The sequence below is a fragment of the Muntiacus reevesi genome, chromosome 3 (assembly GCF_963930625.1).
Source record: "Muntiacus reevesi chromosome 3, mMunRee1.1, whole genome shotgun sequence".
NCBI lineage: Eukaryota > Metazoa > Chordata > Mammalia > Artiodactyla > Cervidae > Muntiacus > Muntiacus reevesi.
Genome location: NC_089251.1, coordinates 123,944,939 through 123,960,675, shown reverse-complemented (window position 1 = coordinate 123,960,675; position 15,737 = coordinate 123,944,939). Strand labels below are relative to the sequence as shown.

At 40.8% G+C, this 15,737-nt stretch overlaps 1 protein-coding gene across 7 annotated transcripts in view; it reads right to left on the bottom strand.

The window, feature by feature from the left end:
- DOCK10 (dedicator of cytokinesis 10) overlaps positions 1-15,737 on the bottom strand; it is a 295,733-nt gene that overhangs the window by 155,308 nt on the left and 124,688 nt on the right. For all 7 annotated transcript variants that reach the window (XM_065930453.1, XM_065930455.1, XM_065930452.1 and 4 more), the window contains exon 2: positions 13,049-13,168. In XM_065930453.1, the coding sequence (XP_065786525.1) occupies positions 13,049-13,168 (120 nt within the window). The remainder of the gene's footprint in view (positions 1-13,048; positions 13,169-15,737) is intronic.

Genomic DNA, 15,737 nt, shown 5'->3' with positions numbered 1-15,737 from the left:
CCTACACCAGGGCATCTTCCCAACCCAGGGACTGAACCCAGGTCTCTTGTATCTTCTATATTGGCAGAAGGGTTCTTTAGCACTAGCGCCATCTGGCTCAGACAGTAAAGAATCTGCTTGCAATGCAGGAGATGTGGGTTTGATCTCTGGGTCAGGAAGATCCTCTGGAGAAGGAATGGCAACCCACTCCAGTATTCTTGCCTGAGAAATCCACGGACAGAGGGGCCTGGTGGACTCCAGTCCACGGGGTCACAAAGAGTTGGACACGACTGACCAACTAACATAGACACACAGAGGCACCTGGGAAGCCCCCAAAGTATGGAGCACTTCACAAATTTGCGTTTTCATAGTAAGTCCTACATTTCGGGAGTCAATGTAGGACTTACCATTATTTAGATTTTACATTTTTATTCCTTTTGAATTGCTTCTTTCAAATTGTTTCTTTTATGTTATTTACTCTGGTAGAATATAAACAGTAAACAAACTACATTGAAAGGCTAGAGTAGAAGATGAGAATCCGTGCCTAAAGTGAGCTTTGGGGATTATTGCTGGATTTCAATTATCTGGGATAACTTATTTCCTGTTTGGACAGATAATTTGTAGATACACAATGTAACTTGATTGGTTTCCAGGGAACATTACATACTGTGATCTACTGGCAAGATTAAGGATATTTTTCTCTAATTCAAAAATTTTTCTATATTTCAATCATTATTTCATAATAAAATTTTTATATTAAAGCAAGACTCCTCTTTTTCATTATCCACAACAGTTTCTTATTGATTTCTTGCCTTTAAAAAAATAATAGCTGCTCTAAAATACTCTAAATCTGATGGACAGTGAAGAGGCCCGCAGTTTAGTTTCCTGTTTAGTTATACCATAAGCCTGTTGTCTCACTAAGATCAGTAGTCTGTGGTATAGTTCAACAGAATGAATAGTGAGCTGGTTTAAGAAGTTTTTTTTTTTTTCTTAATGGCAGGCTTCTGGAAGGTGGGCTTGGGTTTCCGGTAACAATAATCACACGATTATTTGATCTGTGATGTCACCAGAGTAAAGATTAGGGCCCCAAATATATAGGCTAATGCTCATACTTGATGTATGAGATTGGAAGTTCATTGAATTTGGGGTAATAAAAATTAATCATATGTATAATGGTTACGTGTGATTCCTCATGACCTCTAGATATGAGATGATGCTAGTTCTTTACTAACTAAGGCAGCTAGGGCTGAGCAACTCTCATGTAACCACATGATAAATATAAAACAATTTGTTTTACAACATGCAAATCCAATACCTTGCACAGCGTACACAGATACAAGAAAAGGAAGGTATAATAAGACACCATTGACCTCAGTTATAGTTTGCCATAATACTGGAGACTTTACTTGAAAAAGCAGAAGGCCTCCACGAAGTTTCAACTTTAAAAATTGGAGGGGGTAAATCCATGGCTGATTCATGTCAATGTATGGAAAAAACCACTGCAATATTGTAAACAAAACAAAAAAACAAAAACAAACAAACAAAAAAGAACTAAACCATGGCGGATTCAAGTCAATGTATGGCAAAACAAATACAATGTTGTAAAGTAAAATTAAAAAAAAAAAAGAATTGGAGAGTTTCTACTCATTTTTTATTCCTTTTTTCACTTTTAATTGAAGTGCAGTTGATGTACAATATTATATAAATTACAGGTGGACGACATAGTGATTCACAATTTTTAAAGGTTATATTCCATTAATAGTTACTACACAATACTGGCTATATTCCCTGTATTGTATTATATATCCTTGTAGCTTATTTTATACATAAGTCTGTACCTCTTCACCCCTTATTCCCATCTTGCTCATTTTTAATTTCTTTCATGTCTCTCTGTTGAAGCAAAAATAAATTGGTCAAATAAGAAAAGTATACAGAGTCATATTTGTTAAGGGTATTAACATGGTTACAAAGAATTTCTTTTCTGAGAATTAGATGCTTTCAGACCACTACAAATTGCCTTGGCCACAACAGACTTCCTGTTCTCTTTTATAAACCCTCTGGTCGACAATTAGCAGAGCTCAACAGCATGAGACGGAGCTGAGACTCCACTGGCGCTCAGCCAAGATCCTCTTCTGGTGGTAGAATCTTATAAGGAGCCTATTGTCCAGAGATTAGGCATTTGGAAATAAAAACTGTCCTTTTATTTATGAAACAAGGCATGCAGGCCTGTGTGTGTAGTTTCAGGTCCGCGACATTCAGACCTCCTCCACTGCAGCCCTGACCCTCTCTGCTTCCTTCTACTCTGTAACGGGTCGTCTTTGTGGCTTTGTCACAGCCACCATCCTGCTGGGGACTGCAGAAGACTTCATTCCAAGCACACAGTGGCCATTTCTCAATCGGTCAAAGGCCACCGTCAAGAGTCTAAAAGAGAAGTTGCTTTTCCTATCTTGGAGTTGAGCAAAGATCCCTCTGACAGCATCGTTGAGCTGCTCAAAACAGTGGACAAAAATGATGGTGTTTAGAGTAACCCATCAGTGGAGCTTGAGAAGTCAACAATCCCCTCAATAAGGACTATTAACTAACACTTCACGTCAGTTCCAACCTAACCACGTGTTTTAAAGTGGTCTTCACAAAAATTTCTCAGATTAAAACACTGATACTGCTTTTTATCCTAAGAGAGCAGACACTTATACCACATCTGTTGTTTGAAATACATTTTTACCCCATTCAGAAGAGTATTGTGATTTTAATTTTTTTTTAATAGGTGAGCATTTCCCGTTAATACTTTCAATGTGCTTTCAGGGAAAGGTCCTTCTTGCTTTGCTAAAGTTAAATTGTATGGGAAATGCATGAATGGTGAGCAGTTGCCCATAACTGGACCCTCGTCATCATCCAACCAAGTCAAGCCTGGTGACTCATCCACCATAGTATTTAAGTATATAATTAGGGAACTTTGGAAATCTGTTTCAAAACCGTTTTACTCTTGGACGAGCAAACCACTGAGCAAGTCACTTCCTTTTTCTGTGCTTCATTTTCTAGGCTCCAAAATGTGTCTCACGTCCTCCAAGGAAGTAAGGACAAAACATTTTATGTATGGAAAACTCCCAGTATTAATAGATCACAGTGTTCCAACAATAGAAAGATAGTATTGCATCGGGGTCTGCACTTGGCAAAGACTCAGAGGTTGTGGTCTGAGCTCACTCTCCAGGAAGCATAGGGGAACAGCCTGATCCCTGTGAGGGCTATAGACAAGGCTTCCTGGGGGAGCAAACAGATGCAAGACACAAGCCAACACCCCGCAGCCAACTCGCCATGGCACTGTTTCCGAAGGCTGCTCACACTTCTTCAGGCTGGGCTCATGCCTACACAGGACTTGCCCATTTTCCCTCTCCTCTCATAAATCTTCCTTTTACCTTGTTCTTTTCTAATCTCAGGCTTAATATAGATATCAATTCTTTTGAAAATTCTCTCTAATTCATCCATCATGCATCTTCTCTTCTTTGAACTATATCATTTACTGTCTGTATCACCCATGAAGTCTGCAACTAAACTAAAGAATATTTTAGACTCAAGTTTTGCTAATGATTAACTCAGCCAGACATTTCACATGTGTGGTTTTGTTTGTTTCTGTTTGTTTGTAAGCAAGTCACATTAAATCCCTTTTGGCAATAAAATGTTACTACAAATGAAATGTACTGCCATGCTCTTTATTGCGGCTCTGGTATTTTTTTTTATTCTTTTTAAAGAATGATGTACCTGAATGCAGACATGTGGTTTTATGATTTTTTGGTATCCTGTCTCTGACCACCTACACATCATACCTATCTTAACACCTCAAAACATCCTTATCTTTAAAATAGCAGTGTTATTGAAATATAACTGATTTGCCATAAAATTCACCCTTTCAAAATGAACTCAGTGGTTTTAAGTCCACGCATGGATTATGCAATCATCAACACTATTTAATTTTAGAACATTTTCATCACCCTCAAAAGAAACTCCATATCTATTAGAAGTCACTCCCCTTCTCCCTTCTCCCCAGCCTCAGGCAACTGTAACCAGCTTTCTGTCTTTAAGGAGTTTCCTACTTTGGACATTTCATGTGAATGAAATCATATCACGGGTACTCTTTTGAGACTGGCCTCTTTTGCTTAGCATGTTTTCAAGGTTCACCCATGTTGTAAAATGTATCAGTACTTCATTTCTTTTTATGGCTGAATAATAGTCCATTGTATGGATATACCATACTTTGTTTATCCACTTCATTTGATGGATGTTTGGGTTGTTTTCAAGGTTCACTCATGTTATAACATGTATCAGTACTCTATTCCTTTTTATGACTGAATAACATTCTATTGTATAGACATACCACATTTTGTTTATCCACTCTTCAGTTGATGAACATATGGGTTGTTTCCACTTTGGATTATGAATACTGCTGCTATGAATATTCCTACAAAAGTCTTTATATGGACATATATTCCTAGCACAATCAAGTCCAGAGCAGGCTCATCTTCACAAATTCTTACTGAATTGAAGTAAGCCCTCTAGAACCCCTTCTCTGCAACACTACTTCTCTGCAATGGTATCACTCACTGTGGGATTCAGGGGGTTAATATTTCTCCCAAGTCATGCACCTTATTTTTGTAAGAAGCAGTTGGCTCAGAGCATGCTGTTTAGACAGAAACTCTAGTAGCAAAAATCAAGGTGCTTATGCTTGATTTCTGTCGTCATAGTTACTCTATATCCTTGAACAAGAGCCTTTCCAAATCTCAGCTTCATTAGCTTGTAAATTAGAGGAATATTCTAACTTAGAATAATCTAGTTTGACAAAGAATCTTACTTAGCTTTTAAATTTCAATCACAATGTTCTTGCATGAACACCAAGAGGCATTTAATGTCTGATTTCAGGCTAAGAAGCCAAGGATTAAAAAGAAGTTGACATTCCTATAAAATGTTAGGCTGTGTCTCAGTAAGAGACGAAAGAAGAAGAAAATAAACACTCATGGCTTTTCTGCTTTTCCATTTAAGACATATTAAGGTCTGTATTTCTGCTTCCTCTGACAAAATGACCCATGTGGTTGAGCATGGAAGTCCCCACATACCAGGTTGCTTTTTATAGCTAAAAACATTCTATGAAAGAACAAATGTTAAATCACAACTCACAAAGTTCTGCTAATAAGTCATGAAAAATGCCGGATGTATTTGTCAGCCCTGAGACTCTAATTCTGAACTATTGATATGAAGAAAGGATTTGAGAAGATCATGTCAGCTCTCTCAACAGGCTATTTTGGAAGTATAATGTAAACCTATGACTTTGAGAATGCCACTGACCAGTGCTGAAAGTCTAACCTTTCAAGCCGGCTTCTTGGTCATGCCGGTATCCTTGCTGTCTACAACAGAGCTCACAGAAGGTGGGCCAGGAGACTGAGTGGAACCAGCAGTGTGGCTGGGGTGGGCAGGATGGAAATGCAGGTGATAGGGTGGCCTTTCCACAGCATCAGTATTGCCTTCCAACCCCTGCACTTTCTTCTTTAAGGTTTTTACATCTCCCAGAAATGATGCCACTTCAGGCTTTTTGTATCTTTCGCTCAGAAAGAAACTCATTTCTGGCTTTCTCACATTTTTGTTCTGCTGTTTTGTATCAGCCTCTCCTTCAACTGAATCACTCTACGATATGATTCAGTGTATCCTTGAAACTGTTTTTTTTCCCTACTCTCCTTGCCTATTTGTGAAGCCACAATTTGGTGACTAAGTTCTTTATTTTTTGGTCTTCAGTTTCTATTCCTACCAGTTTCAAAAAGAAAGATGAGAAAAACAGAGTAGCAAACACAATTATTGAAGCAATGTATGTTTTTGAAATGAATGAGTTAAGAAACACATCTAGACTGCTTATTCTAAGAAACCATTATGATGCAGAGCACTACAGATCACACTGCCTGCTTCCAGTACCCACACACCAGAGGGAGCGTTTCTACCTCGTGGGCCAAGAAAGAGGAAAATACTTCTACTTCGGTTCCTTAACCTAGAAGACGATGACACTAATTCAAAGTCCAACAATCTTTATTGAAGGCCCATGAGCCAGATGTTGTGTTGGGTACTTAAAATACAGATATGAATTGATTTCTCCCTTGCCTAGTAACAAACAGAAAGCAAGTGAATAAGTACATGGTGTTACAGGGAGGAAATCAGCCTTTGTTGATGGCAGCTAAGTGCCAGTCAGTGTACTGCATGGAATGAGCCTCTGGGGAAGAGGATTATGATCTTATGCTGTTTTTTTAAGGTGACATGTTAAGATGTGTCAAAGACAAAAGTAGCGTATTAGTGATCTCAACAAAGTAAATGACTTCATTCTCTTTATTCTCAAATTTCATTTCAGACTGGCCTTTTTGGTTCCTAAAAGTACTCAAAATTATATTCTAAAACCAAAACCTAAGAGATTTCCCTGGCAATCTGGTTGTTAACACTCTTTGCTTCCAATGCAGGGGACACTAGTTCATTTCCTGGTCAGGGAATTAAGCTCCCATACGCCACATGGCACAGTCAAAAATAAATAAATAAAAAATAAAAAATCTACATGTGTCTGCAAGATGATTCATAAAATAAATATTCGTTTTCTACTTGCTTGGTGCCAAGTGCCATTTCAGTTGCGGGGGGCCTTGCCATGTTCAAGATAAGGACATTCCTGCTTGAGGCTACTCTTTGATGGTGAGAAACATGTGACAGGAGTGAAAAAGCAAATTGAGATATTTCTAGGCACTGGTAAGTGTTATAAAGAGAAGCAAATGGGGGATGTGAGTGACCCAGGGTGGGGCTGGGGTAAGGTGGGTTGGAAGTCGAGGATGGTTCTTGGAAGAGGTAGCATTTGAACTGAATCTTGAATGAAAGATAGGAACTCCCTGTGCAGAGTGCATAAAAGCCCCACAGCGCAGGTGGGCTTGGCAAGTTCAGTGAGCGCAACGAATGCTAGGTGACTAGCTAGTGACCGAGGGAAACAGGACTGGAAGATAAGCTCTCAGCGATCATTAGGAGTCAGATGAGAAGTTGGATTTGACTCTAAAGGCAATGGGAAACCATTGGAAAGTTTTAAATAGAAGTGTAGCATAGCTGTTGTTGCTATTCATTTACTAAGTTGTGTCTGATTCTTTGTGACCCCGTGGACTGCAACACACCAGGTTTCCCTGTCCTTCCTTATCTCCCAGACTTTGCTCAAACTCATGTCCATTGAGTTGGTGGCGCCATCTAATCATTTCATCCTCTGTCCCCACTTTCTCCTTCTGCTTTTGTTCTTTCCCAGCATCAGGGTCTTTTCCAACGACTCAGGTCTTCACATCAGGTGGCCTAAGTATTGGAGCTTCAGCTTCAGCACCAATCCTTCCAATGAATATTCAGGGTTGATTTCCTTTAGGGCTGACTGGTTTGATCTTCTTGCTGTTTAAGGGACTGTCATGAGTCTTCCCCAGTAGCACAGTTCCAAAGCATCAATTCTTCAGCACTCAGTGTTCTTCATGGTCTAATTCTCAGATGCATACATGACTACTGGAAAAACCATAGTTTTGACTACAGACTTTTGTCAGCAAAGTGATGCCTTTGCTTTTTAACATCCTGTCCTGGTTTGCCATAACTTTTCTTCCAAAGAGGAAAGTGAAAGTGAAAGTGTTAGTCACTCAGTTGTGTCTGACTATTTGTGATCCCATGGACTATAGCCTTCCAGGCTTTTCTGTTCATGTAATTCTCCAGGCAAGAATATTGGAGTGGGTTGTCATTTCCTTCTCCAGGGGATCTTCCCGATCCAGGGATCGAACCTGGGTCTTCTGCATTGCATAGATTCTTTACCATCTGAGCCACTAGGGAAGAGGACGTGTCTTCTAATTTCAAGGCTGCAGTCACCATCCACAGTGATTCTGATGCCCAAGAAAATAAAACCTGTCACTGTTTCCACTTTTTCCCCATCTATTTGCCATCAAGTGATGGCAACGATGCCATGATCTTCGTTTTCTGAAAGTTGAGTTTTAAGCCAACTTTTTTGCTTTCCTCCTTCATCAAGAGGCTTTTTAGCTCCTCTTCACTTTCTGCCATTAGAGTGGCATCATTTGCATATCTAAGGTTGTTGATCATTCACCGGCAATATTGATTCCAGCTTGTGAGTCATTCAGCCCAGCATTTCTCATGATGTACTATGCATATAAGTTAAATAAGCAGGGTGACAATACACAGCCTTGACGTCCTCCTTTCTCAATTTTGAACCAGTTCATTGTTCCAGGTCCATGGCATTATCTGATTGTATTTCCAAAAGCTTCCTTTGAATAAATCAAAGCAAGGCAAAGAAGGACGCAGGAAGACCAGTCAAAGGCTATTTCTGGGGATACAGGTGAAAAAGGATGATAATGGCTTGGGCCAGCAGTGTACATGGAATACTGCCTTGGTAAAAAATTATCTGCTTTAAGGGGTGTCGAGGACGAGATCAAGCCCTTGTCTCTTGCTATTTCTTCACCACAAGCCTTCTTAATCAACTTTAGTTTTCATCCATATTAGGGCACACACTCCTTAAACACAGGGCTTTGGCTTTTCTTGTCAGTCTCTCTTGTCTAGGAAGTGCTATTCTATATTCAGCGCCTCGTGGGTGCTGAATAAATATTGATTAAACAAACCAAGTGATGAATCATGTCTGCTGCAGTGTGGGTGCTTGGTAACGTGGAAACACAGAAGTGAGCTGGATTCTTCCAGCCATAAGGCACAACCAGAAAGGATATTTGGAAGCAGAGTGGGGAGCTTGGGACTGCCTCCCCTCCTTTCATTCTGAGCCGCCACCTGGGAAGCCCAGAGAATCCTTACCCATTACTCAAGAATGGGCCTGGAAAATGATACCCTAGCCAGGTAAACGGAAGCCTTGCTGTTGCTGAGCTACACCTCTGAATGTGATGCAGGCTGTGGATGGAGCACACAGTGGCAGAGGGCATTTAAGGAAGGGTTTTACACAGAATCCGCCTAGAACAGAGACTAGAACAGAGACCCCGGTTCGATTCCTGGGTCGGCAAGATCCCTTGGAGAAGGGATAGGCTACCCACTTCAGTGTTCTTGGGCTTCCCCTGTGGCTCAGCTGGTAAAGAATCCGCCTGCAGTGCAGGACACCTGGGTCCGATCCCTGGGTTGGGAAGATCCCCTGGAGAAGGGAAAGGCTACCACTCCAGTATTCTGGCCTGGGGAATTCCATGGACAGTCCATGGAGTCTCAAAGAGTCGGACACGACTAAGCGACTTTCACTTTTCACTTTACACAGAAGGAGAGGAGAAAACCCCCAAAACAAATGAGGTGGTAATGTATAGTGGGGATTCCCAAACTTCTTCTGTAAAGGGTCCGATAGTAAATCCCTTAGGGCCCTCTCTTTCTGTTGCAATTACTGCTCGTACTTGTGGTCAAGTCCTGTCCGACTCTTGCGACCCCATGGACTGTAGCCCACCAGGTTCCTCTGTCCATGGGATTGTACAGGCAAGAATACAGGAGTGGGTTGCCAGTTCCTCCTCTGGGGAGACCCCCAGACCCAGGGGTCAAATCTGCGTCTCCTGCATCGGCGGGTGGATTCTTTACCACTGAGCCCCCCTGGGCTGCACCTCTGTTGTAACTCTGCAGCCGTTTCATGAAAGCAGCCACTGACAACAGCTGAATGAAAGGGGATCGCTGGGTGCAAATAAAACTTTATGGATACCCAAATACAAATTTCATATAATTTTCAGGGATTATAAAATATTCTTTTTCTCCCCTTCAACTATTTAACAAAATTCTTTGAAGAAAATTAAATAGGGTGCTGTTTTCAAAAAACATAAAAACCATTCTTAGTTATGAGACATGCCAATTTCGGTGACAGGCCACCCATAAACCATAGTTTGTCAACCCTTACTTTGTAGAGTAGGAAAGCGGGAAAACAATTCACCTGAGTACTGTTCAAAAGCCAGCAACTTGATGTAATAATATTCAACACTATCCTTTTGTTTGTCAAAACACTGCTTCATGCAAATGAAAATTTAGCTGTTTGTCTAATATGATATTTTCTGATAAGAGCGTGGCGTCCAATGTCTCTTGAACACCTGCTAATTGCAAGCTATGCTCCCGTTTGCACTCCCAGCTTCATCTACCCCCTGTTATGTGTGTTCCCTACACAGACCAGATGAGCTTTTAATGACATACACCAGGTCATGTGTTGCTGTTCTTGAAACACTCCAGTGACCTGCCACTTGCCTTTCAGATAAAACGCGAATGTCTTACCTTGTCCTTGCCTGACCTCAACTCTGACCACTCTCTTGGTCCACCCATACCGCTCTTCAATCTCAGATCTCTCCAGGGCCTTTGCAGCAACGTCCTGCAGCCTGAAACCCTCCTTCCTTTCTCCGCTTTTAGCAGGGCTGGTCCTCCTTGGGAATTCAGACCTCAGCTCAAATGTCAGCTTGTCAGAGGTGCCCTTGAGCATCCAGTCCAGCTTAGCTCTTCCCCTCGTTATTTCTATTACTTGGCCCTGTTCATTCTTCACAGAACTCTGGTCTTTACCCAAATTATCTTGTTGATTAATTTATTTACTGTCCTTTTTTTTTTTTTTTTTGCCTGATTCCTTCTACCAGAAGGCAAGCTTCATTAAAACAAGGTAATTTCTGCCTAATCACTGCTATTTTCCCACTCTGAGATTAATATCCAGCATTCGGTATTACAGTTTCTAATTTGTTGAATGAATAAAGGAAGGCCACTTTGTGAGAGTGACAGAGTGTTCCATTCAGAACTGTGCTAGTATTTTACCCCTGCTGGGACTGAGGATGACTATATGGCAGGGTAGGGGGGTTCGGTGGGGGAGGAAGACCATGGCTTTGAGAAGTGGCTGAGTACCAGATTTTGGAAAATCCCTTGCAAAGCACTTCATTTGGAAGGCAAAGGGGGTGGTCATAGAAGGGTCTTTAGCACATACAAGGCGAAAGAACTCAGTGTATTTATTGAAATGTTTATCTCAGGAAAATAACAAAGTATGTTTTGATATCCTTTGTTTATAGCATTAAGGATAGCAAAGGATGTAATCAGACCAGCGTTTATTTAAATGAATGAGGAAAGATGCCCAAAAAATGGATTCAAATTAATGAAATGTTACATTGCATCTATATGCCTCTGCGCTTATTCGCTTTGTTGTGTTTAACTCTTTGTGACTCCATGGACTGTAACCTGCCAGGCACCTCTGTCCATGGGGACTCTCCAGGCAAGATACTGGAGTGGGTTGCCATGCCCTCCTCCAGGGGATCTTCCCAACCCAGGGATCAAATCCAGGTCTCCCGCACTGCAGGCAGATTCTTTACCATCTGAGCCACCAGGGAATCCCAAAATTACTGGAGTGTGTGGCCTATCCCTTCGCCAGGGGATCTTCCCGACCCAGGAATCGAACTGGGGTCTCTTGCATTGCAGGCAGATTCTTTTCCAGCTGAATTACCAGGGAAACCCACATGCCTCTACTCTCTTTTTTAAAATATATATTTTATATAATTTATTTTGGCCTTGCAGTATGGCATGTGGGATCTTAGTTACCAGACTAGGGATTAAGCCACGCCACCTTCAGTGAAAGCACAAAGTTTTAACCACAGGACCGCGATGGAAGCCCCTCAACTCTCTTTTTGAGTTGGGGGAACTTGGAGTAGCTTTTGACATATTTCTCAATAACAAAGCTAGGAGAAAAGGGGCTCCCTTTTTTGTGTCATTTTTTTTGTGTATGCTGCTCGACAAAAAGAGACTGTTCATCAAAGTTTACCTTTGGTTTGAAAGAAAAGGAGGATGTGGAATTAAAAAATGAAACTTGGTTCAACTTTGTGCTAGCAGTTCAGGCCCTGTGGCCTGATCTGACCACGGAAATGAGATTTCTGCCTAAGATAAGTCTCTCTTAAAGGTGTCAAATGCTCAAGTGAGAAACATTTAAAAGTCCAAAAAACAGATTGGAAGAGTTTCTTTTTATTGCCTACAAATCTGTCTTCTTTCTCCCATTACTCTTGGTACTTGGAACAGAAAATTGTTGACTTCCAGATAGCTACTTTTTTATTAATCCATGGATAAATGTGAAAAAAACAAACCTTTAGAAGCCAGAAGCCAGGTCTGTCCCAAACACACGAGAAAGAATGGGGGTTTGAGGTTGCATGAGGAAGTGTCAGACCTGGGGCCCCAGCAATTTGTCAGAGGCTTCCAGGGACAATGGCTGTTTCTCAAGGTTACCTTGAAGTTGCCTTTTCATCTACTTAAAGATGATCAGGTTTGTAATGCTTAAGACTACTTTTCTCTTAGGAAAAAAAAAAAAAAAAAAAGCAAACCTTGCTATCTGCCCATTGAGATCTCTGTTATACAGATATTCACTAAGAATTTAAACACGTTTTAGATGACCAGAGATGGAATGTTTGGGACACCTGGGTGCTCATCATCCGTAATTTTACTGTGCGTGTCTCCAAAATGAATCTCCTTTTTATTCATTCACTCCACTACCCTCTGTGTGTCTGTGAGCGCTGTCCTAAAGGAGACATGTCTCAGATCACAAACCTTTCCGTGAAGATACACTTTGCCCACCTTTCCTTGTCCACAACGCTCAACAAAGGACAACCAAGATTAAGGGTAAATTTTTTAAAGAATTGTATCTTTATGGCCAGGAGATTCCCACCTCTTCTATTGGCTGGTTTCAGTTGCTTAGAAGCTTTCAGTTACAAATGGCTTAAAGGAGAGAGTGCTCTGTGAGGCCAGGTAAGTGGTGAGAAACCCAGATATTGACAAGGACACAAGTACCCCTGGAGCCAGGCAGCACCCCATGCCCCTCCCATCCCAAGTGGCCACTGTATCACTGAGCCGCCAATCTGCCAACATTAGAAGGCCCTGGGCACTTTCTATCATCAGATATGATGATAGTGACATCACTATGATGATAGTGACATCACTATGATGACAATGATAGTTCCCTCCGTGATGATGGTGAAACACGATGACCACAGGAAGAAGGCTGAGCTCCCCAAGTCTATAAGGAAAGACAGTGACCCAATATCTGACGGCTTGAAAAGATAACACTTACTGAAAAGTCGTCACTGGGGAAGAAGAGGAGATCTCGAAGGGGATCATTCTGATAGGTCTTTTCAAGTTCTTCAATGACAGTTTCATAATCCAAAGGCTCAAGAAGCCGAGGCTTTTCTTGCTGTAGACAAAGAAAATATCACATTAACCAGTGACAGGTAAAATCTTGCTTCTTCTCAACATCTGGTTGGAGTTCATTTCTTAGAACCACCAAAGCTTTGACACAGTGCAGTCCTTCTAGGGGAGTCATGCAGACTCCAGACATCTGGAGCGAAGCCACCAAAGTATTATTTCCAGATCTGAAATAATATGAGATCTTGACGTACCTGATATCTCACTCAGTAACTTAAGCTGTTGGCACCAAGCCCCTCATGCACATGGTTTTCAGCCCTGTCACGTCCCTGGAGTAGACAGTTGTGTAAATTTGATCTTTGTCAGTATGAAGAAAGGCCTTCTGCTTACCTGCTCTAGTATTATGATGATCATCATCATTTTTGGTGAATTAGTTACTTCCTTGAGAGGTCTACTTGGGTCTATTTCAAAACACTGTCTCCTTGCTAGCAATCAAAGTATTACAGACTATCTTAGTTGTCACTGAAACATGGATCCTATGTCAGGATTAATTGCTTGGCTTTAAGCCTCTTTGCTGATATAGACAGAAGTTGGGTAATTCTCTAGTAAAATAGAACAACACAATTATTATGGATGCAGTGTGGTGAAAATGGAGAAGAGTCTGAAAAAATAGCCAGATAATCTCATCACATTATAGTCCTGAAGCCAAGGGGAAAGCACTTTCCTCAGAGAAGCTGCCCAAGAAATAAATGCCAGTGGGAGGAAGGCGGTTGTTTCATTCTGTGGTTGATGTGTTTATCCCAAACAGAACTCACAAAGTGAGAAACTTGGAGTCCAAAATAAAGAATAAAATATTACAGAAGACCAAGGACACAGTGTGAGTTCCCTTAGCCCTTGGATGAAGCATTCATGCAAACTGAATAAAAAGAGACGATTGGATTATCTGGGGGCTCCTGGAAGCTAGAGTGGTTGCCATGAAATACGCATGCTAAAGTGATCCCATCAGTTCAGTTAAGTCGCTCAGTCAAGCCGCTCACTCTTTGTGACCCTGTGGACTACAGCATGCAAGGCCTCCCTGTCCGATCACCAACTCCTGGAGCCTACTCAAACTCATGTCCATCGAGTTGGTGATGCCATCCAAGCATCTCATCCTCTGTTGCGCCCTTTTCCTCATAAATGAGAAAAAAAATTTTTTTCACTGCCATGTCAATGACATCAATAGACCATTTCCCATCACCCCATGCCTCCCCACTCTGCAAAGCTGCAGATTTAGCTTCAATTTCTAAAGCCTTCTTTGGAAGATATGTGCTGGTAAAGCTCTAGAAACTGTTACCGATATTTTAACAACTGCTAATGAGCTCCTCAAAGTAGAGGTCAATGTTTTCTCCAAATACAAACAAAGCAAAATGTAACACAGTGGACCAACAACAAGAATTTCTATGTGCTTTCTGCATTAAAATCAAACCAAACCCATTCTACAAACGCTTAACTAAACTGAGGACTATGAAAAGTGAATACTCACTCTGGAAGGGCCCTTCAATTAAGATTGCTGATTTAGCAAATGAAAATACAGAACTCCATGTGGAGTTGGGAGAAAAGAAATTTACTTGCCCAACATAATCTATTTAGTGAAAGATATTTTCAAGTAGAAAATACAGAGACACTATGGCATGAGGGGTAATTTTTTTTTTTTAAAAAGTCCTTCTAGTATCTTTTCCCTGCCTTTTGATATGAGTATTCTATTATAGACTTATTTTAAGTTCCAATTGCTTATTTTCCCAGGCAAAAATTAATTCCAAGGAGCAGAGATTGATAGCTAAAGAGGCAAATGTAGGCTCCAGATGTGGCTTTTGGCTCATTTATTACATTTTTAGTTCTCTTTGAGTGTCTGAGTAGTGGTATTGAGTAGTCCTCAATAGCCTATTGCCTCTTACCCTACAATATCACATTTGTCATTTTCTTTTAATTTAATTTTTTTTAACTTTTTATTTTATATTGGAGTATATTTGATTAACAATGTCGTGTTAGTTTCAGGTGTTCAGCAAAGTGGTTCAGTTAGGTTATTACATAACATTGAGCAGAGTGCCCTGTGCCATAAATTATAACCTCAATGGTTATCTGTTTTAAACATAGCAGTGTGTATATGTCAATAGCAAACTCCCTAACTATCCTTACTCCCCTGCCCCTTCCCCCTAGTAATCATAAGTACTCTAAGACTTTCAGTCTATATCTGTTTTGTAAATAAGTTCATTTGTATCATAATGTCACATTTATATTGTCAGCTGCCCCAATAAGCCTTCAAGTTTGAAACACCTGGGTTATTCTGGAACTTCTTCCCCCTCCGCCCAATAATGTGTAGGAAATGTAGCAAGTAAAACAAAATGCATTATAGAGAGTTAGTGTATTTTATCTCTGCCATCAACTCGGTGGGTTACACCCTGTTTCCTCACTTTCTTCAGAGCAAGTGTCTCATGTCCTACCAACAGCTCAAGATGTGAGTGCTAACACTTTCTCTTTTCTCTCCCTTTTTCACACCAGCATGAATAGGAGTGTGCAAGTATGGTTTGGTGCACGTGGCAATTTATTGGTTAAGGCAAATGACATAAGGATGCTCTAGA